The 23,319-nt window shown below is 47.3% G+C and overlaps 1 protein-coding gene across 5 annotated transcripts in view; it reads left to right on the forward strand.

The window, feature by feature from the left end:
* The window catches only part of ADGRB1 (adhesion G protein-coupled receptor B1), a 421,483-nt gene that overhangs the window by 290,644 nt on the left and 107,520 nt on the right, over positions 1-23,319 (forward strand). For all 5 annotated transcript variants that reach the window (XM_079984142.1, XM_079984141.1, XM_079984145.1 and 2 more), the window contains exon 18: positions 16,263-16,419. In XM_079984142.1, the coding sequence (XP_079840268.1) occupies positions 16,263-16,419 (157 nt within the window). The remainder of the gene's footprint in view (positions 1-16,262; positions 16,420-23,319) is intronic.

Below are 23,319 nucleotides of genomic sequence, written 5' to 3' on the forward strand. Positions count from 1 at the left end.
TTGTGGCCGAATCCTGCTTGGTGGTTTCCCACAGGCATCTGGGCAGCTACTTCAGTGGCTTCAATCCACTGAGTAAAAGGGGAGGTACTCAGGCTGAGACCCTACCTGCCTGCAGACTGTCTTGCCAGAGTGGTGCATGCTCTAGTTATCTCCTGCTTGGACTACTGCAATACGCTCTACCTGGGTCTACCTTTGAAGGTGACCCGGAAACTACAACTAATCCAGAATGTGGCAGCTAGACTGGTGACTGGGAGCAGCTGCCAAGACCACATAACACTGGTCTGGAAAGACCTACATTGGCTCCCAGTATGTTTCCGAGCACAATTCAAAGTGTTGGTGTTAACCTTTAAAGCCCTAAACGGCCTCAGCCCTGTATACCCGAAGGAGCATCTCCACCCTCATCGTTCTGCCCAGACGCAGAGGTCCAGCTCCGAGGGCCTTCTGGTGGTTCCCTCATTGTGAGAAGCAAAGCTACAGGGAACCAGGCAGAGGGCCTTCTCGGTAGTGGTGCCCGCCCTGTGGAATGCCCTCCCATCAGATTTCAAAGACATAAACAACTACCTCACATTCAGAACACATATGAAGGCAGCCCTGTTCAGGGAAGTTTTCAATGTGTGACATTTTAGTGTATTTTTGGTCTTTGTTGGAAGCCGCCCAGAGTGGCTGGGGCAACCCAGCCAGATGGGCGGGGTACAAATAATAAATTATTATTATTATTATTATTATTATTATTATTATTATTATTATGCCTTTAAATTCACCAGCAAATCTCTTTCTCTGTCCTTCATCTTCCACCCCCAGTGAGTACAAGCGAATGAAGCTAGGTGGGAATCTAAGGTTGCAACTATCCACTCTAGTATGCTAGCGAGAAGACTCTTTTATTGTAGATCCCTGCCCAAGGCCAGCTCCACCATTAGGCAGAATGAAGCACCCACCTTGGGCAGCAGCAGCAGCCCCCACTACATTTCTCATGAGCTGCCTCCCTGGCTGTATCTAATGATGCCACTAGAGCATGTGCAAAGTGCATTTCTGTAGCCAGTGAGTAATGATCACTTCCTTCCACTACGTTCTACTCAGTGTACACCCACTGATGCTTGCTTGTTGCAGCCCTGAACTATCAACACATCTTGCCTGGTTGTCTACTCCCAACACTCCACTGGGGGGGAAGGCCCCGTACCGAGTGATCGAGCAGAGAGGCAGGAAGCCAGGCCTTGCACTCCAGCAGTCCTCATAGGGGTGTGTGTGTCATTCTGCTCTTGTGACGCATTCAGCTGCTGCATTGCAGCATTTGGAGGCAATGAGTTGGCTTCCGGTGGAAGAGCAAGAAAGATGGAGGAGAGAGAGATGGTTTGTACTCTCAAAAGTAGTCTACTGTCCATAGATGTGGTGGAAGGAGCTGTCCGGTCACCAGTTCTGAATGTTTTCCGCATGCAAAGGGGCAAGGTCATCTCATCCTCTACTTGAGGCAGGACAAAGTCCTGGACCAGCCCTGTCTCTGATTGGAGACAGGAGCAAAAAATAAAAATTATTATTTTTCAAAGAGCTTGTTCCACATTTAATGATACTTTCCACCCCTTTGCAAGCCCCTCCTGATTCATCACACCAGACTGGCCACTGGATGGCTATTGTGCCATGCTTGTGGGTTTATCTCTTGGAACTTCGGGGTTGGCTGACATGGGGACAGAACACTGGACCAGATGGTCCCTTCGTCCACTCCACCAGCCAGCCCCTTGCTATCTTCTTAACATTCATTCCTGATATTTATAAGATATTTATACACAGTGTGCAAACAAATCTCTTTTCTCGAGTGACTCAGTGGGGTGGAACAAAATAACACCCGCCAATTCCTCTGTGCGCACAGAAACAAACAAGTGTGAATCCATCATGCAGAAAGGCACAGATATATAGCACAAAGGTGCTGCGTTACTGTTGTTTTTTAATGAGCAGCTAGAATTTAGATCGCCTACTACATATCTGATGCCAGAGACAATTTTTTTTTGCTCCTGCATCCTGGGTTTTCTCCTCTGCTCTCAGGTTTGGTCCTAATGAGCAATTGAAAGACTACCGTCGTTTCCCCCCAGGGAAGACCACACACGAGTGGCCCATTTCTTGTTCCCTCAGTATCTCCTTCCCTCTCAGCTGACTGCACAGATCAGCCGTCAAAGCATTTCTCTTAATGACAAGCTCCCTTACTCCACTTTTAAGTCTTTCTTGCTCAACCAGAGAGAGAGGGGATCGTGCACAATAGGAGATGCTCTGGGAATCCAGATGCATTGGCATCTACAAATTCTTGACTATTATTATTATTTTTTTTGGGGGGGTTGATTTTTGCTGCTTTTGCTGAATGTGTAACAACAGCTTCTTCCGTCTTAGCACCAGTTAATCCTTAATCCAGTGTCCTCTTTTTGGGGGCAGATGGTGATGGCTTTGAAGTGGGTCGGAGGCTGTTGCGTTCATTGTCTCATCCAAACAAGTCGCATTGGTGATTGTACTTGCCTCTTTGTCCTGTCCGGTTATCTGCATTCCCATAAAAAAGGGAAATGTTCTCTATTTGAGAATCCACACCATCTAACCTAAATATAGTGACACGGGTGGCGCTGTGGGTTAAACCACAGAGCCTAGGACTTGCCGATCAGAAGGTCGGCGGTTCGAATCCCCATGATGGGGTGAGCTCCCATTGTTCAGTCCCTGCTCCTGCCAACCTAGCAGTTCGAAAGCACATCAGAGTGCAAGTAAATAAATAGGTAACACTCCGGCGGGAAGGTAAACGGTGTTTCTGTGTGCTGCTCTGGTTTGCCAGAAGCGGCTTAGTCATGCTGGCCACATGACCCGGAAGCTGAACGCCGGCTTCCTTGGCCAATAAAGCGAGATGAGCGCTGCAACTCCAGAGTCGGCCACGACTGGACCTAATGGTCAGGGGTTCCTTTACCTTCACTTTACCTAAATCACACTTAATGCATGAACCAAAACACAATTATCCTTTCAAATATTTGAAATTCTCAAAATTTTATGATGCAATTCCACAACCACAATAATGTGAAAGGAGGGGAAAAAATCTTATGAGAAAGCATGCATACAATGGATTTATTTACAAGAAAGGAGATTCCAACTGAAAACCAACTGAAATTTTATTTTTTAGTAAGAGCTGTTCAACAGTGGGATTGTTTCCCTTGGAAGGTGGTGGGCTTTCCTTCATGGGAGCTTTTTAAGCAGAGGTTGGGTGGCCATCTGTCATGTATGTTCTAGTTGACATTTGTACACTGTATGGGGTTGGACTAAATGACCTTTGGGTTCCCTTCCAACTTTACAATCCTATGATTCTTGGGGGGAGGGGGAGGCGTGGATGTTTGCAAACTGATTCAAAAATGAGATGTATTGCATTTAAGTTGGGGGAAAAAATCAGAAACTGGGAGGACCCAAAATCGATTCTTCTGTTTTATGTGAAACCTTGGATAGCTACAACCGGTCAGACTACCCTAAACTAGGTCAGCATAACGCAACATCATTCGTTCACTGAAATCCCAGATGCAACAGGCCAATGCAATGCTCTTTCCGGTCAACTTCTTTTTCACAGAAAATTGCTGCAAAATTTGGAGAACGGATTGGAAAAGCAAAAAGCTCAGATAACTGAAATCCACAGATCCTTCCATCCCTGCTCCAGAAAGGTCTTTACAAGTCTTCCTTCTCAAAACTAAGGGGGTTCTGGAGGAGACGGCAAGCAGTAGGGCTGGAATCAAGCTCTATGGGTAAATTTGAAATGCCCACACAAACGGTAGCTGAACCTCAGATTCCCCATCCTCCATTAGCCACGGTGGCACACCAGCTCACAAAAGCAGTACTGGGATCAGCAGGAAACGTTCTGCAGTGATGATGAACTGCTAATCACCATCCAGTTCCGTGTGAGCACTTTTCAGCTATAAGCAGAAGTCAAAAACAGAGGGGGTCTCCCTCTGGATTTGGACAGGGCACACACATTTACCTGCCAGGTCAAATGCCCTGCTAGAATGTGCTGCCAGATTCCCACAGAGTATATAGGGGAATCCAGCGGCAGCTGTAGTTATTATGTCTGGGACTGGTAATCTCCCCTCTCTCTCTCACCCCAGATAATCTTCTGGGTGTTTAGTGAGCCATATGTTTTATTTCGATGGTGATATGGATTTCTAGGTGCCATTGAATGCTTTTGTTGTTAATTAAGGCTTCAGACTGAAAGCTGTAATATGAGCTTTCTCTCCCCCCCCCCCCCCGCCCAGCGGCTAATTGGCGGATGGTTCACTAATCTTGTCCTCTTCACAAAGCTTTGGTTCAGTTAGAAGCCATTAGCTTTGGAAACACAGATGGGAGAAGGCCTGGTCTGCCTCTGCCAACGCTCCCTCTCCTCCAGCTCTTTGCTAACACAATTTTTGCTTTCAAATCAACCAATTCTCATGTTCTCTACACAGGTCAGGAGTTCCTTTTGGTGTGATTGTGAAAACAGGATGCTTTGAAATGGAGAAGTCCCTCCATGGATGATTCTCTCTGCCAGTCTCCATTTGTTTCCATGCCCAGGATAACTGGATCAATAGTCATCTCGTTGGTTTTTAAAGAGATAATTGAGTAATAGCTGCTAATCAGATTACAGATTCTCTCCCACCTTCATGGCCTTCCAAGAACATCAGGGGAAACAAACAAAGCACAGCGTTTGTTTACTTATCTCCCATTGCATTTTTCTTAGGCTTCAACCCCCTTTCATGCTGCAGGATCCATTGGTCTGGAGTGCTGGGGCTGGAGGACCTGAGTTCAAATCTTTACACAGCACTTACTATCAGAAAGTTTTTCTTGATGTTTAGTCAGAATCTCCTTTCTTGTAACTTGAAACCATTGATTTGAGTCCTACCTTCCGCAGCAGGAGAAAACAAGCTTGTTCCCTCTTCCATGTGACAGCCCTTGAGATATTTGAAGATGGCCATCATAGCTCCTCACAGCCTCCTCTTTCCCAGGCTAAACATAGCCAGCTGCTTCAACCGTTCCTCATAGGGCTTGTTTTCCAGACCCTTGATCATCTTGGTTGCCCTCCTCTGCACACATTCCAGCTTGCCAACATCCTTCTTAAATCATGGTGCCCAGAACTGGACACAGGAGTCCAAGTGTGGTCTGACCAAGGCAGAATAGAGTGGTACTATTACTTCTCTTGGACGCAGGTGGCGCTGTGGGTTAAAGCCTCAGCGCCTAGGGCTTGCCGATCAAAAGGTCGGCGGTTCGAATCCCTGCGGCGGGGTGCGCTCCCGCTGCTCGGTCCCAGCACCTGCCAACCTAGCAGTTCGAAAGCACCTCCGGGTGCAAGTAGATAAATAGGGACCGCTTACCAGCAGGAAGGTAAACGGCGTTTCCGTGTGCGGCTCTGGCTCTGGCTCTGGCTCTGGCCAGAGCAGCGATGTCACGCTGGCCACGTGACCCGGAAGTGTCTCCGGACAGCGCTGGCCCCTGGCCTCTTAAGTGAGATGGGCGCACAACCCCAGAGTCTGTCAAGACTGGCCCGTACGGGCAGGGGTACCTTTACCTTTACCTATTACTTCTCTTGATCTTGATGCTAGATTTAAGGACTCGCACACAGCCCTATCTCTATCTTCCTTCTAGGCAAGCAAAAAGCATGATCACAATTCAGTGGCACATTCTAACTGCACAAGAAAGAACCCAAGGAGTTGTGGCCTCTGGGATGGGCTGCTGCCAGGGGAGAATCCCAAGGGCCAAATAGTGATGTATGAAAGGGAAACTGCCCACCAATCTCAGTTGGCCTAAAAAGGTAAAGGTAAAGGACCCCCTAAAGTTAAGTCCAGTTGCGAACGACTCTGGGGTTGTGGCACTCATCTTGCTTTACTGGCCAAGGGAGCCAACGTTTGTCCGCAGACAGTTTTTCCGGGTCATGTGGCCAGCAGGACTAAGCCACTTCTGGCGAAAACAAAGCAGTGCACGGAAACACTGTTTACCTTCCTGCCGGAGTGGTCCCTATTTATCTACTTGCACTTTGACGTGCTTTCGAACTGCTAGGTTGGCAGGAGCAGGGACCCAGCAATGGGAGCTCACTCCATCGCGGGGATTCGAACCACCGACCTTCCGATCGGCAAGTCCAAGAGGCTCAGTGGTTTGGACCACAGTGCAACCCGTGACCCTACCTTCTTACATATCCAGGAAGCGGCTTTGCCTGTCATTTGCTCTGGTTCCCCCTGTCGGTCTCCCTGCCTTCTACCCTGCCGGACCCAAAGGGCACCAGGCACCACTGTGTCTGAAAGAGAGTGCCAGACTGCTTAAATGCCAGAGCCTCTAGGCCTGTCCTGAACGCTTAGCAACCTCTGAGAGGTGTGCAGTTGCCGCATGCCTGAGCCTCAAATAGCAAGTCCTTTTGGTGGTCCATGCAAGCCCATGCTCCTCAATCTAACTGGGCAGCTTGCTTGTCCTTGGGGTGCGAAAGGATGCTTGAAACTGCCGAGGCTGCAAATGAAAATTGCTTTGGGGTTTTTCAGGAGGAGAATTAACTTTGACTCCATCTCCTGCTCTCTGAATTAGTAATCAACCTGGCAGATGGATCCTAGCCAGATTCCGACCTCAGAGCAGGTCAGAAAAAGACCCCAGTAGAACAGAGCTGCTGAGCTGTGGCTGCTCCACTTCCTCTTGAGTGGAGAGGAGTCCTTAATTCACTCTATTCCCAGGGCCCAAGCATTGCTGTTTCTTACTGAGAGGTTGACCCAGAAGTTGCTTCTGGAGGAAGTCACACCAGCAACAGTTGCAGAGGAGGCATTTTGTGGTAGAAGGATACTCTGAGAACTTGATGGTTGCAAATTCCATTATAGAATGATCTGAGCCATAACATTCCAGACTAATGCACAGATTTTGACTCACTTATCCACTGGACTGAAACTACAAATTACCTTTTTACTATGAATAAGTAATACATATATTTTGCAGCAGTGGGGGACCTCTGCCCGTGGGTCTGAATTGGCCCACCAGAGCTCCCCGTGTGGTCCATGAGCTTGTCTTCAAAAGCCACATTCATTTAGCCTTACCCTTGACATCAGATATGGCAGGTGAAGACAGCTTTGGGCTGAAAAGGGGGCTTGTGGCCGCCACCAATCACCATATTTACATGTGAATTTTCATGTAGGGTTTTTCTGTTGTTGTTTTGAAACTGCGGATTAGCACAGAAATGTGGCAAGAGGAGCCATTTTGGCTATGGGGCAGGGAGAGCTGGCAATCCATAAAAATCTAAAGACAAATAAAGAAGAGCCCTGCTAGATCAAGCCAATGGCACATCTAGTTTAAGGTGCTGGTTTTAACCTTTAAAGCCCTATACTGCCTGGGACCCTCATACCTGTGGGACTCCCTCTCCTGGTATGTCCCACGGAGAACCTTAAGGTCTTCAAATAAAAACATCTTGGAGATCCCAGGCCACAGGGAGGTTAGACTGGCCTCAACCAGATCCAGGGCTTTTTCGGCTGTGGCCCTGATTTGGTGGAACTCTCTGTCACAAGAGACTAGGGCCCTGTGGGACTGGACATCTTTCCACAGGGCCTGCAAGACAGAGCTGTTCCACCAGGCCTTTGGCCAAGGCACAGTCTGACCCCCTCCTTTGGTAATCCTCATAGCACTCTAGTCCAGTGGTTGCCATTAATTTGATTTTGAATTGATTTAGAATGAATTGATTTTATAATGTATTTCAATTAATTGTGATTTTATGTGTTATTTTACTGTTGTTAGCCGCTCTGAGCCCGGCTTCAGCTGGGGAGGGCGGGATATAAATAAAATTATTATGATGATTATTATTATTAGTCATCATAGAACTGTGGAGTTGAAAGGGACCCGAGGGTCATCTAGTCCAACCCTCTGCAGCGTAAGAATCTTTCACCCAATGTGGGGCTCGAACCCATAACTCTGAGATTAAGAGTCTCATGCTCTACTGAGTGAGTCGTCAGGTTAGGTGCAGTGTCCTGTTCTCACTGTGGCCAACCAGATAAATGCCTGTCAGAAACCTACAAGCAGAACTTGAGCCCAGGAGCACCCCGCTCCAACGCAGTTCTATGATGACATCATAGTGCTACGTCTGACATCACAATGCCGTTACAGAGGCTGTGATGAGAAAGCCATGTGGGCTGAGGTGCTGTGCCCCCCATCAATAGGAGTATAGCATCTAGATCAAGGGAAGTAATAGTGCCACTGTATTCTGCTCTGGTCAGACCTCACCTGGAGTACTGTGTCCAGTTCTGGGCACCACAGTTCAAGAAGGACACTGACAAACTGGAACGTGTCCAGAGGAGGGCAACCAAAATGGTCAAAGGCCTGGAAACGATGCCTTATGAGGAACGGCTAAGGGAGCTGGGCATGTTTAGCCTGGAGAAGAGGAGGTTAAGGGGTGATATGATAGCCATGTTCAAATATATAAAAGGATGTCACATAGAGGAGGGAGAAAGGTTGTTTTCTGCTGCTCCAGAGACGCGGACACGGAGCAATGGTTCCAAACTACAAGAAAGAAGATTCCACCTAAACATTAGGAAGAACTTCCTGACAGTAAGAGCTGTTCGACAGTGGAATTTGCTGCCCAGGAGTGTGGTGGAGTCTCCTTCTTTGGAGGTCTTTAAGCAGAGGCTTGACAACCATATGTCAGGAGTGCTCTGATGGTGTTTCCTGCTTGGCAGGGGGTTGGACTCGATGGCCCTTGTGGTCTCTTCCAACTCTATGATTCTATGATTCTATGACCATCCCGCCTGCAGCTTCTGTGTTTCATCCAAACTTGCCTCTTCCGAATGGATTCAGAGGGAAATCCTTTCCCTCCTGTCCTTTGACATTCCCACCCACCTCACCTCCTCAGTCAGTTCCTGTCTCCCTTATTATTTTGATTTGCTGCCATATCTGCATTGCACGGGTAACGGGGAGGTGGTCCTTGGGGTACCTTTCGAGTCTACGTTTTTGTGGTACCTCGTGCTTTCAATTACCGCTGTGTTCCCTCCTAGCCTGGCCTCTCTACAACATTACAAAGGTGATGAGGCCTCATGTCAAGGCTTGAAGGATTGGCTTCAACTAGTCCCCTCCCTCCCGGTGAGCTCTTGAACCATGGACTGAGCTGGCTCTCTCACACCTCATTATCCACGTCCCTCCTTAGGCCTCCACATCACCCTGCAGGTAGATGTTCTGTGCTGAATATGGTTAGGACTCACCTGCTCTCCACAGCTAGCTGATGTGATCAGATCCCTCCAGGGAGGTCATCTATCAATGTATTAGCCATCCTACCCACTATAATAATATCTCTCTCTCTCTCTCTCTCTCTCTCTCTCTCTCACGTACATACAATAGATTCCCAAAGCCCATAACTGAATATGCACTGCACACTTAAAGCACTATGATATGCACTGGCCGTGGCTTGCCTCAAAGGATTCTGGGAGCTGTAGTATGTTAAAGGCGCTGAAAGTTGTCAGGAGGTTCCAATCTCTCCCACAGAGCTGCAATTCCCAAAGCACTTTGACTTGCCAATCCCTTTCCTCAGGGAACTGTGAGAAGTGTAACTCTGTGAAGGGATCAAGGGTCTTGTTATGTACTGAGTTGAATAGAATCCAAAGGGCAGCAGTCTGATTGGTCCTAGAACAATAGGATTCAGAATGCAGCAGTCTGATTGGCCCTACAACAATAGGATTCAGAATACAGCAGTCTGATTGGCCCTAGAACAATAGGATTCAGAATACAGCAGTCTGATTGGACCGCAGAAGCCACCCAATCCAACACCAGGTGGAAGTGAATCAAAAACCTGATTGGCCTACAGGAGAATCCCATAATTAGCCAATCACGTGGGGCCCATTTTGTAAATAATGTATATAAAGCAGACATTTCGGAGGAACTTCCATTCCTCACTACTATGAGCTGAATAAAGAGCATGAAATTCACACTCGATTCTTAGTACATTTCAGGTCTCCTAACAGCTTTTGGCACCCTCAACAAACTACATTTCCCAGGATTCTTTGGGGGAAGCTAGGACTGCTTAAAGCAGTAGGCTACTGCTTTAAATGTATTGTGTGGATCCAGATCTCTATTAAACCTTAAGCTTTCTGGGGGGAAAGGACCTGATCCTCTCCCTTCTGAAGTTAGATTCAATGCACCTTATATTGCATAAGATCAACACAACTGCACAAACATATATTTCACTGTCTGTTTATAGGGGCCTGTCCTTCTTTTTCAAAGCTTTGTCTTCTAAATCTCTGCCCTTCAGCTGGAAGGGCCCATGCTGGGTGAGGGATTGTTTGCTAAACTGCTCTGTGAGGGGAACAGGGACAGGGTAGTCTTTGCCTAGGCTGGTTCTCATAATCTTTGCACATGCTGGTGTTCGTGAAATGGTTTTCTGGGAAATGCTCTGGTTTCCGAGAAGCTTATTGGGGAATCGGAAATAAGAAGTTCAAGAACAGAGGACAAACTTCTCCCGATTGCATCTCCAATAGACATCTCTCTTTTTTTTTTTTAATAGAATATTTATTAAAGTTTTCAAAAAATAATACAATGTAAAATAAAAAGAAAAAATAACAAAAATTCAAAAATAAAAACATATAGAATTTCCATTACTTATTTTCTTTTAACTTATTTTCCAGACCTCATACCTCCCTTTCTTGTATTCCAATTCAAATTGTTAGTTCAGCAAATCCTCACCATTAGTTTTTACTTATTTCTAGACCCTTTTTTTTCATATCTCTTAAGCATTACAGCTGGAAACCACTTAATTTCTGTCCAACATCATTCTAACATTCATTAATTTTACAGTATTTCTGTAAGTAGTCTTTAAATTTCTTCCAGTCTTCTTCCGCCGACTCTTTTTCCTGGTCTCGGATTCTGCCAGTCATTTCTGCCAGTCCCATATTGTCCATTCCATTAGACATCTCTACCAATGTGCAGAACTGTGGGGTGTGTTTGGGGGTCACTTCTGAAGCCAAATTAGAGCAGACTGCAGGGGTTCCACGATTGTGGGGTTCATCTCAAAGGCAAAATGCCCCTGGGTGGGATCATAAGGAAATGAAAAAGCTCAGATGCTGGGTCAGGGCAAAGGTCAATCTAATTGAGCATCCTGGTCAATCAGATTTCCCCATGGAAAACTAGCAAAAAGGATGTGAGCACATCATCACTCTTCCTGCCTATCTCTAGCAATGGAGGCAGAGCATAGCCATAATCTCATGTAGTTAGTGATAGCCCCATCCTCCATGAAGAATGTGTCTGTTCCTCTTATGAAGGCATCTGAGGTGCTGGCCATCCTTTTGGATTAAGGCCGGGTTCTGAGGCTGCTTAGGCAAATAGCAGCAAGGGATAGAAAATTCAGGACAGAAACATGGAAAGTCGGTGTCATGGGCCTCATTCAAATTGTTGGGGAGGGGGGGCAGTTTTTCACAAAACCCACCAAGGATGAACTCGTGGGTCTCCTGTCAGCCCATTTGATGAGGACCTAAGTCACATGGGGAACCTGTGAGACTCAAGAGATTAAATGAACATCCAAAATTTGCCCCACGATCCTCTGCAATGTGCAAAGCTCACTGGTAGATCATAGAATCTTAGAGCTGGAAGGGACCCAAAGGGTCATCTGGTCCAACCCCCTGCGATGCAGGAATCTCAGCTAAAGCATCCATGACAGATGGCCATCCAACCGCTATTTAAAAACCTCTAAGGAAGGAGAGTCCACCACCCCTCATGGGAGTCTGTTCTACTGCTGACAGCTCTTGCTGTCAGAAAGTTTTGTGTGGCGAGTTCCCACCCCACCCACAAGGTGGAAATAAAGGCACATGACACAATTGTTAAGGTTTATGGGCTAAATAAGGCCACAACTTTATTGGTTACAGGTGATGAGTGGTATTGGCTTAGGCATTGGTCCTAAGTGACTATATCTGACTTCAGCCCATCTGCTTAAGTCCGGGAAGGGTTAGCCACCAGTAGGGGGAGTCCTGCTGATGCACATCAACTAGGAACTCCCCCAGGGTCACCGATAGGGGGACGTGCCTTAGGCCCTCACCTCCATAGGCTTTGGACAGGGCCACGCCCCCCGGAATCCTTTACCAGACTACCCTTCAATATGTGGGGCAGGTGATGGCGTTTCCTCCCCGCCAATACAAAGAAAGTTGTGACGATTTGCTACCAGGTAGGCGAAAACCAAGTGGCTGGTGCCAATTTGCCAAGTGGAAAAATTCCTACCAGGCCCCTCAATGGCGACCAACCAAGGTCCATAGCAAGGTCAAGGAATGAAAACCTTATAGGGCAGGAGGGTGGGGAAAGCAGGAACAGCTGGCAGGTAGCAAAAGAGGGAGATTCCTGGCTGCTCCTGCCTTAAATAGGGCAGGCCACGCCCCCAGAGCCAGCTGATTGGCTGGTGAAAGGGTGACATGGCCGGGGATTCCCCCAGTCACTGGGGGGGGGGGGTTGGGTGTGACGCCCGCAACCCCATCTCCTCTGCAGGGCAGAAGTGGCTTTTCTGAATGTTTAGTCGGAATCTCCTTTCTTGTAACTTTGCACCTGCTTTGCATCCAGAAAGTGCCAGGTTCAATCACCACCTTCTCCAGATGATGCCCCCTGCCTGAAATCCCGGAGAGCCTCTGCCAATCAGTGTGGGCAGTAATGAGCTAAGTGGACCAATGTTCTGACAGTTTCCTATGCATGATAGCATGGCAGGTGCTTAGGGGTGCCTTAGTGCTCAGCAGACCACGTGGAATTAGGAAAAAGATCCCCTGTAGCGCAAACAGCCTGTGGAAATTTCCCAGCATATTTGCAGGGAGAGAAATTGGGAGAAAGCTCCCCCCCCCCCCCCGCCGCCGCCAGAGGGAAGATAACCCTCCATCAATTTCACGATGGTGGAGCTCATCATTAAAGTGGCAGGAGCACAGCTTAAGAACTTAAGAGCATAAGAAGAGGCTGCTGGATCAGGCCAACGGCCCATCTAGTCCCCCGTTCTCACATTGGCCAACCAGTTGCCCCAATGGGAAACCCACAATCAGGATTTGAACACAAGAGCCGTCTTCCCTTCTGTGGTTTCCAGCAACCAGTATTTGGAAAAACTGCTGCCTCCAGCTGTAGAGACAGATCATTGCCATCATGGCAAGGAGCCATCAATACCCCTCTCCTCCATAAATCTGGCTAATCCTCTTCTAAAGCCATCTAAGTTAGTGACCATTACTGTCCCCTATGGGAGCAAGTTCCATAGTTTCCATAGCTTATTTCCTTTTCCCCCTAAACATGTTTTGAATGGCACTCTGGCCACCATTCTTCATCCTCCACAAAATCTAGCAACGTGAGAAGAAAGTTAGGTCCATCACAAAATAAATGGAGGGAGGAAAAAGAAAAGGTCGGGAGAATGAAAGTCTTCTGATAGATTTCAGCTCAGCCCTGGTTCCCTGAAAGTAGGAAGTGTGAAAGCTGGCACTATACATCATGGAAATGCAGTTCTGTGACAGCAGAGGCGGGAAAGCAAAACTCTGGGGGAAATGAAGGAGGTTTTCTGCATCTGCATCCATATGAGAGCTATGCAGCCCAGAACATGCCATGTGGGGAAGACTCTGTAGGACTTTGGAAGTCTCCCATTGGAGCTTGGGGAGTTTGGGAAGCATCAGCAGCCGCAGCAGAAGAAGAAGAGTTTGGATTTGATCTCCCGCCTTTCACTCCCTTTAAGGAGTCTCAAAGCGGCTAACATTCTCCTTTCCCTTCCTCCCCCACAACAAACACTCTGTGAGGTGAGTGGGGCTGAGAGACTTCAGAGAAGTGTGACTAGCCCAAGGTCACCCAGCAGCTGCATGTGGAGGAGCGGGGAATCGAACCCGGTTCACCAGATTACGAGACTACTGCTCTTAACCACTACACCACACTGGCTCTCATCAAGAGAAACTTTGGCACTATGTCTTGGAAGGAACATTCTGCATCGCAAGCTATGCATGATGGTGATGAAGTTAAGAGTTAAGGAAGTTATTTTTTGGTGTACGTTTCTTGAGATTCAGGATGTGCTATGATAATGATAATGATGATGATGATGATGATGATAATAATAATAATAATAATAATAATAATAATTTATTATTTATGCCCCACCCATCTAGCTGGGCTTCCCCTGCCACTCTGGGCGGCTTCTAACAAAATATTAAAATACAGTAATGTATCAAACATTAAAAGCTTCCCTAAACAGGGCTGCCTTCAGATGTCTTCTAAAAGTCTGGCAGTTGTTTTTCTCTTTGACATCTGGAGGGAGGGTGTTCCATAGGACGGGCGCCACCACCGAGAAGGCCCTCTGCCTGGTTCCCTGTAACTTGGCTTCTCGCAGCGAGGGAACCGCCAGAAGGCCCTTGGCGCTGGACCTCAGTGTCTGGGTAGAACGATAGGGGTGGAGAACCCCCTTCCCTTCCCCACCAAGAAATTAACCCCTTAGGGAAAGGTTAGGGATATTTAAGGGTGAAGGCCATGTCACACAGTCCAATTACACTGGTGCCTCGCAAGACGAAATTAATCCGTTCCGCGAGTCTCTTCATCTTGCGGTTTTTTTGTCTTGCGAAGCACGGCTATTAGCGGCTTAGCGGCTTAGCGGCTATTAGCGGCTTAGCGGCTTAGCGGCTATTAACGGCTTAGCGGCTTAGTGGCTATTAATGGCTTAGCGGCTTTAAGAAAAAGGAAACAAACTCGCAAGAACTCGCAAGACGTTTTCGTCTTGCGAAGCAAGCCCATAGGGAAATTTGTCTTGCGAAGCACCTCAAAAAACGGAAAACTCTTTCGTCTAGCGAGTTTTTCATCTTGCAAGGCATTCGTCTTGCGGGGCACCACTGTATTAGATGTGCTCTTGAACCACATTCTCACCCTGCATTTAAGGCATTGTGAAGAGTCCTGGCACCCCCAAAGAATTCTGGGAGCTGCCGCTTGTTAAGGTGGCAAGAGCTGTGAAGAGATGCCCTGTCCCCCTTACAGAACTACAATTCACAGAGTTCCCTGTGAAGTGGGACTGACTGTTAAACCACTCTGGGAATTGTAGCTCTTGGAGGGGAATAGGGATCTCCTAAAAATTACCAGCATCCTTTAAGAATCTACAGCTCACAGGAGTCTTTTGTTGGGGACACGGCGTGACAGTTCAAAGCTTCAAATGCCTGGTGTGAATGTGGGCCTGGTGGATTTGAAATGCGCATCCACAAATGTAATGTACGAATAAGTCCAACAGGTATTTTCAAGACAAGCACATGTCCTGCTTAGCAGAAAAGCAGGGTTGGCTGCAAATTCCAAAGCTGAGCAGCAAAATTGAGCAGCAAAGTCCATTTCCCTGCTGCGCACCTTGCAATTTTTTCTCTCCCTGCAGCATCTTTTCAATGTAGAATAGCTGTGGGTGTGTGGACAGCTGTGGCTGAGGGTGTGTGAGCATGGAAAGGCCGCATGTGTGCCAGCGCGTGCCGGCTTGGGGTAGTGGGAGAGAGAGCAGCCGTCTGCTTGGTGCTGAGTTTCAGGTTGTTTTGACACCAAGAGTCTTCGTGAAAGTGCAGCATGGTGGTGTTGTTGTTGTTGCTGGTGGTGCAGAACGTGAGAGGTGTCCTGGTCAGCTGGAAGGCAGGTATATGCACACCAGTGAAGGTCTTCAGTTGGATTGAGTTTGGTAAGGAAGCAAGCCATCCCTTTTGGGGGAAATAAAGTGAAAATTGAGCATGCCAGGGGGTGATGCTATGGGCGCATGGAAGGGCTGTCCATGTGTATCACCGATGAGCATGTGGGGAGATTGTGGCCCATCTCCTCTGCTGTGACGTCCACTCCGTGTGAGCGATGGGGCAGTCATCGCAAAGAAGAGGAAGTCCTGAGCCCATTGGGGCGAGTTCAGCCACAGCGAGACGTACAGGGAGAGCATTATGATCAGAGGCTATTTGGAAGTGGGTGGGTGCATCTTTCAAAGGATCATGAGCCATGCCTCAGCAGGGGGGAAGTTTGGCACATGGGGTTGCGCTGATGCAGCCTGCCACGAGTGATGTCCCAGGTGTGTGGGAAGGCACTGGGTATGTGTCACTGGAGGGGTGTCATATGGGGGGGGGAGGGCCACGTGTACAGTGGGCAAGGGGGTTGACTGCTGCTGCTGTCCTGGTTTTTTTTATCTCTCTCTCTCTCTCTCTCCCTCTGGCAATTTGTTAGTGATGCCTGTTTTTCTTTTTCTCCCTCCTGTCTCTCCCTCTCTCTCCCTCTGTGTGTGTGCCTGTCTTTCTCTCCCTCCCTCTCTGCCTCTCTCTTGCTCTCTCCCTCTGCACTGGGCTCCCCTCCCCCTCCCTTCACAGACCCTCCTCCTCCTCCTCCTCCTCCTCCTCTTCGTCTCAGCTTGGCACCTGGTCCTGGCGTGGCTGCCGAACAGTCCCGGTTGATCCTTTCCGAACTAAATGCCTTTGTGACAGAATCTCCACCTTCGCCATCTTAGCCCAGCTGAGTGCCGAAATGGTAAGTGTGCCTCACCGGTTGTGCGGCATCCAAAGGAATGAAGTCTTGGCATTTGTGTGTGTGTGTGTGTGTGTGTGTGCCGAGAAGGAGGCGGGGGGAGAGAGAGAGAGAGAGAGAGAGAGAGAGAGAGAGAGAGAGAGAGAGAAGCAAAGGAAATGGTCCAGCGGATGACATTTCAGTGTGACAAGCAGTGCCGTGCAAGGCTGGGTGTGCGCACTCGCGTGTGAGTCTCCGTCTGGGTGTGCATGGCAAGGATATTGCATGTGTGTTTGCTTGTGCATGTGTGTGTGTGCGCGCACATTGCAATAAGCATCACCGTTGTCAGAAAGCGACTGACATGTGTCTTTGAGAATCTGTGACCTAAATAACAACAATAAAATATCTGGTTCAAGATCATTGCAGCATTGAAATGTCACCATTGTCTTTCCCTGTCTGAAAACACCCTTCTTCTTTTCCCCCTCCATCAATGCTGGCTACTGGGTACCCCTAACTGACCCCCTTCCCCACTTATGTCACCTGCAGTTTTCGGCCGGTTGCCTGGACTATTAGAGAGAGATGGGAGAGGCTTGATGAGCGAGTGAGTGAATGGGTTCTGGAGCGAGGAGATCTGTGACTTTGGATGCTTCTGAATCTCAGGCCTTCCACTATGGATTCATATAGTATTGTTGGTTGATCCTTTTCAGGAATCTTCCTGGCACCTTTTGCTCTTTCCCTGGCTCCTCAAACCCTCCGGGACGCCTCTCAGGGACATTCTTTTGTGATTTCGGAGCGTCACGGCAGCTTTGTCTCCAGTTACTTTGATGCCTTCTTAGCAGCGCCTCAAAATGGGGTCAAAAGGGTGTATTGGCGCTTGTCAAAGGATTTGCCTCGCATGCTCTTGCACAAGTAAAGAGGGAGAAGGTGATGGTGGCTTCTTTGTTTTCAAAACTAGGCTGTCGTGGAGGAGGACCGCCTGGTCAGGGCATGAATTATTGGCGTTTGTGAGTTTTGCTAGGACTTTGTAAAACAGGAAAGCAAGGAAAGATGCCTCTATTTGATTTGTTTTCTCTCAGGTCCAAACCCCTTTTTGCAGTCTTTCAGTTGACTTTCACCCTGTTCCGGGTCCCTAGGTGAACTCCTCCCATCGAGGACCAATCCCACGATGCTCTCGGTGACCATCATCTTGAGCTTCAGGTCTTGCGAGGCCCGTTGGGCCGTTCTCTCCTTCCTCCTCCCTCACTTTGTGAAGAGCGGCTCATCGCGGGAGAGGGAGGGAGAAATCTAAAAGATAGTGAGGAGAGATGGGGGTGAGGGGAGGAGAGGGGGCACTGGGGAAGGCAGGTTTCCCGAGATGAAGGTTTGGTTTATTATTAGAAACACTAATGTATTTGGTCCACTAGTTGCCATGGAAACATCTGCACTGAAGTGGCTTTAAAGATACAGTGTTGTCTGTGCATGCCTGAGTCCATGGCAGGCCCAAAGCCTAACCCCTTCCCAAAAGTCCAGGCCTTGCATTGTGGGATTAGGTGCTCTAGGAATTTAAGTTTTGAGGACAGCAGCATTTCTCATGGTGTGTCTGTGCAGGAAACAATGGCAACCGAGTCGCTTTCCCCCTCAGTTTTTGTTCTGTAGCCAGGTGAGAAAAGTGAAAATCCTCTCCCTCACCTTAACTCAACCTGTGGGTCCCCAGATGTTGTTGGACTACAACTCCCATCACCCCTAGCTAGCAAGGCCAGAGCTCAGGGATGATGGGAGTTGTAGTCCAACAACATCTGGGGACCCACAAGTTGAGAACTGCTGCTTTAACTGCTCCTCTCTATTTTTTCTCTCTTCTTGAATAGGTAGATAGCAATTGTAAGAGCAAGTTGGAGGTTTATACAATTGGACCCAGATTCTCTGTCCTATACGGACAGTTTAAGATGCAGGCTTTCTGTCCTCTTTACTTTCCTTTGTCCCCTCTTCCACTGTGGCTGTGTTTGGACATAAGGCATCAGAGTCTTGTATGTTCGCCTCTCCTCACTGTGAGAATATTGCAAACTTTTGCTTTTTGATTAACCACAAACCCTAGTTGGTCTCAACTGTGGTCTGTTAAAACAAGAGAACGTCCAATTTGGGTTTATGAAACTGGCTTGCATCAACAAACCAAAGTTCAGGGTCTGAATGTAACCCTAAACTGTGGCCAGTCAGTAAAAACAACCCCTCATAAATTGGATGTTGCCAAAGGTTTGGAGGACTTTGAAAAGTTTTGTGCTGTTTGGTGAGATTTTATCTTATATACAACAAATTGAGCCACCTAGAACTTCCTCTCCACAGTGCAGTGTGAAATTTGGCTTTCCTGATGCTCTTAAGTACTTAATATTATGTATCTTCTGGCTATACTGGGCTGCTTTTCAGTACTTCTATTATTCTTGTTGTATTGATTTGAATAAGAAAAAACAAACCATAGTTGAACTAAAGTTCAGGGTTGGGATGTAACACTAAACTGTGGTCAAACCCTATTGGAAGTGAAAGCTTCTTATCTCCTTGTGGCTGTGTTTAAGAAGGAGAAAGTAGGCAGAACACATGAGCTAAGGCTCACTGTAACTTGTTTCCATAGTTTATTCTTATATCTGAATGCAGTCTAGAACTCCTATTTCAGTACATGTTAGAACAGCATCTATTCCCATTTCAGAAGTTTTAGCTCAGCAACAGGACCTCACAAATTCTCCCAGATCCATACCATCTGTTCTCCCTTTGGTCATCCGCTTCACTTACCCACTTTACCCAAAACAACTAAGGACATCTCAAAGGTGGGCATATAGAGAGTCTCTTGACCAAAGAACAGCATCCCATTAGGAATCACACTGAGAAGTCCCTGGAGAAGGGCATCTTTCTCTAATACAAGTGCGGGATTGATTCACACATTACATATTTTATAAGTATTCTCCTAAAACAGTTATTGGAAGTTCAAACTTGCAAACGTAGCATGTGAACAGGAAGTATGCGCAAGTTTTGTTGGCAGTCATGTCCATCACATGTGTTCATACATAGATGCTCTTTCTTGGGAAGAGTGGATTGCCTCATATCAGGAGTACTTTAGTTGTGATTCCTGCATTATAGGGGGTTGGACTCGGTGACCCTTGGGGTCTACAATAATCTACAATTATGTGATTCTGTGAGTGTGACCCTGTTGTTCTTGCTTGATCTCTTAGCAGCTTTTGATGCCCTCAACCAGCGCATCCTGTGGCTTGGAACTGGGGGCCACGGTAGTTCTGTGGTTCTGCTCCTACATTCAGGGTCAGTTCAAGGGAGAGTGTTGGATCGGTGTAGCTAGATACCCTGGCTGTTAATAATAATAATATTATAATAATTTATTATTTATGCCCCGCCCATCTGGCTGAGTTTCCCCAGCCACTCTGGGTGGCTTCCAATCGAATGTTAAAAACAATACAGCATTAAATATTAAATATTAAAAACTTCCCTAAAGAGGGCTGCCTTCAGATGTCTTTTTAAAGATAAGATAGCTGCTTATTTCCTTCACATCTGAAGGGAGGGCATTCCACAGGGTGGGCGCCACTACTGAGAAGGCCCTCTGCCTGGTTCCCTGTAACTTCACTTCTCGCAGTGAGGGAACCGCCAGAAGGCCCTCGGTGCTGGACCTCAGTGTCTGGGGTAAATGATGGGGGTGGAGATGCTCCTTCAGGTATACAGGACCGAGGCTGTTTAGAGATTTAAAGTTCAGCACTGACACTTTGAAATGTGTTTGGAAAAGTACTGGGAGCCAATGCAGATCTCTCAGGACAGGTGCTATGTGGTCCCGGTGGCCACTCCCAGTCACTAGTCTAGCTGCCGCATTCTGGATTAATTGCAGCTTCTGGGTCACCTTCAAAGGTAGCCCCACGTAGAGCTCATTGTAGTAGTCCAAGCAGGAGATAACTAGAGCATGCACCACTCTGGCGAGACAGTCTGCGGGCAGGTACAGTCTCAGCCTGTGTACCAGGTGGAGCTGATAGACACCCGCCCTGGACACAGAATGGACCTGCACCTCCATGGACAGCTGTGAGTCTAAAATGACTCCCAGGCTGTGCACCTGGTCCTTCAGGGGCACAGTTACCCCATTCAGGACCAGGGAGTCCCCCACACCCACCCACCCCCTGTCCCCCCAAAACAGTACTTCTGTCTTGTCAGGATTCAACCTCAATCTGTTAGCCACCATCCATCCTCCAACCGCCTCCAGGCACTCACACAGGACCTTCACCGCCTTCACTGGTGTTGAGTTGCGTGATGCCTCAGAGTTCCATTCTGTCTCCAGCACTGCATATGTAGCCATTGGGTGTGACCATTAGGAGATTGAGATTGTGGTGTCATTTATATGCTTTGGGAACCCCTGCTCCATCTCGCTGTTACACGTGAAACAGATGTGGACATTCTAGTGCCAACATGGTGCCTGGACACAGTAGTGGGATTTTTGAGGGTCAAAAAGTTGAAGCTGAATTTCAGCTGCTTGGAGGCTCTGTCGGGGCTTTGTTCCTGGGATCGGGTATTCTGCCTGTTGTGCTCTCCCTTAAGTAACAGGTATATATAGTCTGGGTGCATTCCTTGTACCAGCTGTGGAGGCAGCGATGGCCACCAACTTGGATGGCTTTCAAAGAGGATTGGACAAATTCATGGAGGTGGAGAGGACTCTCAATGGCTACTAGCCATGACGGCTAGGCTCTGCTTCCATGATCAAAGGCAGCAATGCTTCTCAGTAGCAGCTGCTTGAAGCCACGGGGAATGAGAGGACTATTGTGTTTGAATCCTGCCTGTGGGTTTCCCACAGACATCTGATTGAACCCTGTGCTGGTAAGCTCAAAACCTGGCTACTGTAAATGTGGGGCTGCCCTTACAGTTGGTCTCAAAGTTGCAGCTTGTGCAAAAAGGAAGCATTTAAGTTCCTAAACGGGGCAGCCTCCCTGGAAGTCTAACACCTTCACTGAAAGAGCAGCGCCAGCTGTCCATTAGCTTCCAGACCAAGTTCATATTGTTGGCTATAAAAACCCTAAATAGCCTGGGACCTGGTTATATGAAGAAATGCCTTCAACCAGTTATTAAGGTCACAAAATAAGGCCCTATTGATCGTGTTGCAGGCTGTGGAAGTCCAGCCCAGGGGTAAGACCCTTCTCTGTTGTGGCACTGAGTTTATGGAACCATCTCGCCCTGGAAATAAGGCAGGCACCTACCTTGTTGAGTTTTCAGTGAGTCCTGAAAATACATTACACACCAACCCTGAATGTTGGGTATTCCCGTTACTGCGCCTTTTTATGGATTGGTTTTAATTTGCACTTATTGCCATCTGTTTTAAATTTGTTTCTTGGATTGCCTTTTATGGCTGTCAACTACCACAGGGTTGATATGGGAGACGGTATAGAAATATTTTAATAATGCATACGTTCATTGGGGAGGTAGCATTGCTTGTGGATATCAATTGCTTGCATTTTGAGGAGACTGGCAGATACAGTAGGTTCCGTGTCAAAACGCGAGTGATTTCTGGCTATTTTGGACAAGTACGTGTGTGCCTTCCTTGATGAGTTTGGCTATCAAACCATTTTTTTTTTTTAAAAAAAAGGGGGAGGGTTATTTTTATTTTTATTTTATTTGGGGAGTCAAATAATGGTCAGATCTTTTTGTCGGCCAGTTTCGCAGCAACAGAACAGCAATAAAGACACTTTAATATTCACAAAATGAGCTCCATTATTAAAAACGATGCAAGTTAATTTGCTGTTAGGAACGAGGGACCTAATTTAATGGAACTAATAACTCTGTGTGCGCATGAGAGCAAGGCAGTCAGTATTCTAGTCCTCATTCATTTGCTCTTTGGGCTTGATAGTAAGCATATTGTATCCAGTTGCATTTTCGTTTTTAAGGGGTGCCCCATTTCCCACAAAACAATGCACTATATAGAGAAAATTCATTGTTTCAGCTGTTTCCTCCTCTGGCTAGCCATCTCCTGCCAACCCATTGCCTCATTGCTCTACCATCTCCAACCACAGTGCTTGAAATGCAACTTGACTCAAGCCATTACTTTACTGCACATTCAGAGCCCTCCTTGTACCTTATCTAGAGATGTTTGTCAGTGTTAGGCTCCCTCTTAACTGGTTCTTAACAGTTTTGTGGTCAGGCCACAAAACTGGCTTCACAAAATACTGGCTTCACCGGTAATGGGTTTTACAGAATTTCTTCCAAGGAGAAAACCTATGCTGGGTCAGTTCATCACAAGTCAGGAGCAAAGTCTGCCCCATTCTGTTTCCGTGTGGATTTTTAAAGAAAAAAACCCATACCCTTTACAGTTTCGTGTATATACTTTACATAAACTGCTTACAGAGTTTTGTCAGTTCAGTAGTACATAAATCATGTCAAATGGAAAATAAATATATATGCTCGGAAGTTTCTGAGGTGAAAAAACCCACTTGTTAGGTTGTCCAAAGCAGTGCTTTTTTTTCTTTTTTAAAAAATGGTTAAGGGTACTACTCTCATTTTCACTCAAGAAAATCGCTGTTTTATACTTCAAATTGGGGAAAATAAATACAGTAAATGAACAAAAGTATAAAGATGCACAAAATGTTTAGGGGCATGCGTACCCCTGCATCCCCCCCAGAAAAAAGCACTGGTCCAAAGTATTCCCAGCTCTCCAAGAGTGGCAAACTACTGCATGGAGCTCCCATTACCTCAGATGTTGAAATCAATATAGGAAGTCCTCCCTGGTAGCTACTCATAGAATCATTTCTTGTTGTTGTTGTTGTTGTTAGTCGTGTCCAACTCTTCATGACCCCATGGACCAGAGCACGCCAGGCACTCCTGTCTTCCACTGCCTCCCACAGTTTGGTCAAACTCATGCTGGTAGCTTGGAGAACACTGTCCAACCATCTCATCCTCTGTTGTCCCCTTCTCCTTGTGCCCTCC

The sequence above is a fragment of the Podarcis cretensis genome, assembly GCF_951804945.1.
Source record: "Podarcis cretensis genome assembly, chromosome: 7".
Classification (NCBI taxonomy): domain Eukaryota; kingdom Metazoa; phylum Chordata; class Lepidosauria; order Squamata; family Lacertidae; genus Podarcis; species Podarcis cretensis.